Source organism: Pinus tabuliformis, chromosome 9 (assembly GCF_031772625.1).
Source record: "Pinus tabuliformis cultivar Carrire ecotype Pingquan chromosome 9, CPIR1, whole genome shotgun sequence".
NCBI classification, from domain to species: Eukaryota; Viridiplantae; Streptophyta; class Pinopsida; order Pinales; family Pinaceae; genus Pinus; species Pinus tabuliformis.
In genome coordinates this window covers 1,756,637,755-1,756,639,985 of record NC_142307.1, presented here as the reverse complement: position 1 = coordinate 1,756,639,985, position 2,231 = coordinate 1,756,637,755, and the positions used below count along the sequence as shown (strand labels likewise).

At 41.9% G+C, this 2,231-nt stretch overlaps 1 protein-coding gene across 1 annotated transcript; it reads left to right on the top strand.

Annotated features, from left to right (window-relative positions):
* The first annotated feature begins 1,015 nt into the window (after positions 1-1,015).
* Positions 1,016-1,639, top strand: LOC149155777 (uncharacterized). Its single transcript, XM_089444524.1, has one exon. The coding sequence runs from the start codon at positions 1,016-1,018 to the stop codon at positions 1,637-1,639; it is 624 nt and encodes a 207-aa protein (XP_089300650.1).
* The last annotated feature ends 592 nt before the right edge of the window (positions 1,640-2,231 follow it).

The following is a 2,231-nucleotide window of genomic DNA, read 5'->3' as shown; positions in this document are numbered from 1 at the left end:
ATAAGAAATACTCTTTAGGAGTCCAGACAGGAAGTCCATGGGATGGCAAATTTATCACCAAGGACAGCAAGAAGAGAGGCAGAAAAACAACACTTGAGAGAACCATCAAGATAGGAGAGGTGTTAGTTGAGTCAGGGAGGTATGCCAAGCTGACCAAGTACTTTAATACTGACCCCCACCCTTCTCAATGAAGCTGATATCATGGAATATAAGGGGACTCAATGGCCCAAGGAAAGGCAGATTATTAAAAAATATGCTTATGCAAGAAAAACCAAGCATACTTTTTCTGCAGGAGACTAAATGCAACTCGACAGTTTTGGGAAAAATAGCAGCGAAAGCTTGGCCAGGAGGGCTAGTAATAGTTGTTGATGCTCAAGGGGCATCGGGAGGACTTGCAATACTCTGGGATGCGCGAGCCATTCAACTAAACAACATACATGCTAACAAGAGCTTCATTCAGGCAACATTTCATCTAATCGGCACCAACACCTATGGACTTGTAACTAATGTTTACTTCCCTCAGGACACTACTCACAAAGCTCAAATTTTGCATACACTATCAGACCTCAACTCAGACAGGCCATACCCGCTTTGGATTGCTGGAGACGATTTTAACATGATAGCAAGAATGGAGGAGAAGTAAGGTGGTAGAAGCAGAAAAAACAGTGATGGGAACCTGCTAAAAGACTTCATTCAAACCAACTGGTTGGTAGATGTTCCTGCAAGCAATGGCATCTTCACTTGGACCAATAAGAGAGATGGATCGCAACAAATCGCTTCGCGTCTTGACAGATTCCTTATTTCAGACAATGCAACTCACCTGGGAGGGGAATTCATAGCGTCCATCCTACCTATCTCAGGTTCAGACCACTGGCCTATTGAACTTCAATGGAATAGGCTAGGTAACAGCATCTGACGTCCTTTCCGATTTGAAGAATTCTGGTTAACTCATCCGGACTTTGCTGAATTAGTTAGATCAACTTGGCTCAACTTCAATCCTATCAGAGGTACAAAGATGTCCATGTTTCAACAAAAACTAAAGCATCTTAAAGGCAAAATCAAACGCTGGAATCACAATACTTTTGGCAACATTTTTAAAGCTCAGGCTACTCTTAATCAAGAAATGAAGATGATCCAGCAAAGAATCATCACCGAAGGACGCTCAGACGAACTCACCAAGCAGGAGAAAATCATTGAATCCCAAATATTAGAGAGAGCTAAACAAGAGGAAACCCTTTGGAGGCAGAAATCGAGGATTAGATGGCTAAAGGACGGGGAAAAGAACACAAAATTTTTCCATAAAACCACAGTGCAGCGCAGAATGAACAATTGCATCACCCACATCAAAAATGAGCAAGAGAATAGAATAGAGACTCACGAAGGCATTGAAGAGGAATTTCTCAGATACTTTAAGAAAGCACACCAAGAACCCAGTGTGGACAGAATGCCTGCTATAAACAAGATCCTAAATGATATCCCAAAAGTAATAACAGAGGAGCATAATAGTCTCCTCCTCAAACCCATCAACTTGCAGGAAGTTGAAGAAGTTGTTCAACAATTGAAGGCAGGGAAAGCGTCGGGCTCGGATGGATTTACATCAAACTTTTTTCATAATTTTTGGGACCTTATAAAAGCTTAAGTGTGGCAAGTGGTGGAGGAGTCCCGCGCACTACGTTGGATGTACCCAGGGCTAAATGCCACATTCATTGCTTTAATTCCAAAGGTGGAAGAATCCAACACACCAGATAAGTACAGACTGATTGCCCTATGCAATATTATCTATAAAATCGTCTCAAAAGTTATAGCTACCAGACTAAAACCGTTGCTCACTCTCATAATCTCGCCCGAGCAGTCTGGTTATGTAGAAGGCCAGCAAATAACGGATGGGATTATTTTAACTCATGAGATAATCCATTCTTTAAAGCAGACCAAAAAACCAGGTATGCTGCGTAATATAGATTTATCTAAAGCTTTTGATAGTATCATTTGGGGTTATATTCAAAAAATTCTTACTGCCTTTGGTTTTGCCCCATCATGGGTCAGATGGACTTTTAATCTTTTGTCTTCAGCTTTTTTCTCTGTTCTTATCAATGGTATCCCCTCGGCAACGTATCGTCCCTCCAGGGGTATCAGGCAAGGAGACCCCCTGTCACCTTTTCTTTTTGTTATTATGGCTGAAGGACTAGGTAGAAGTATAACTTCAGCCCGGCTCTCCCAGCGTCTAAAAGGCC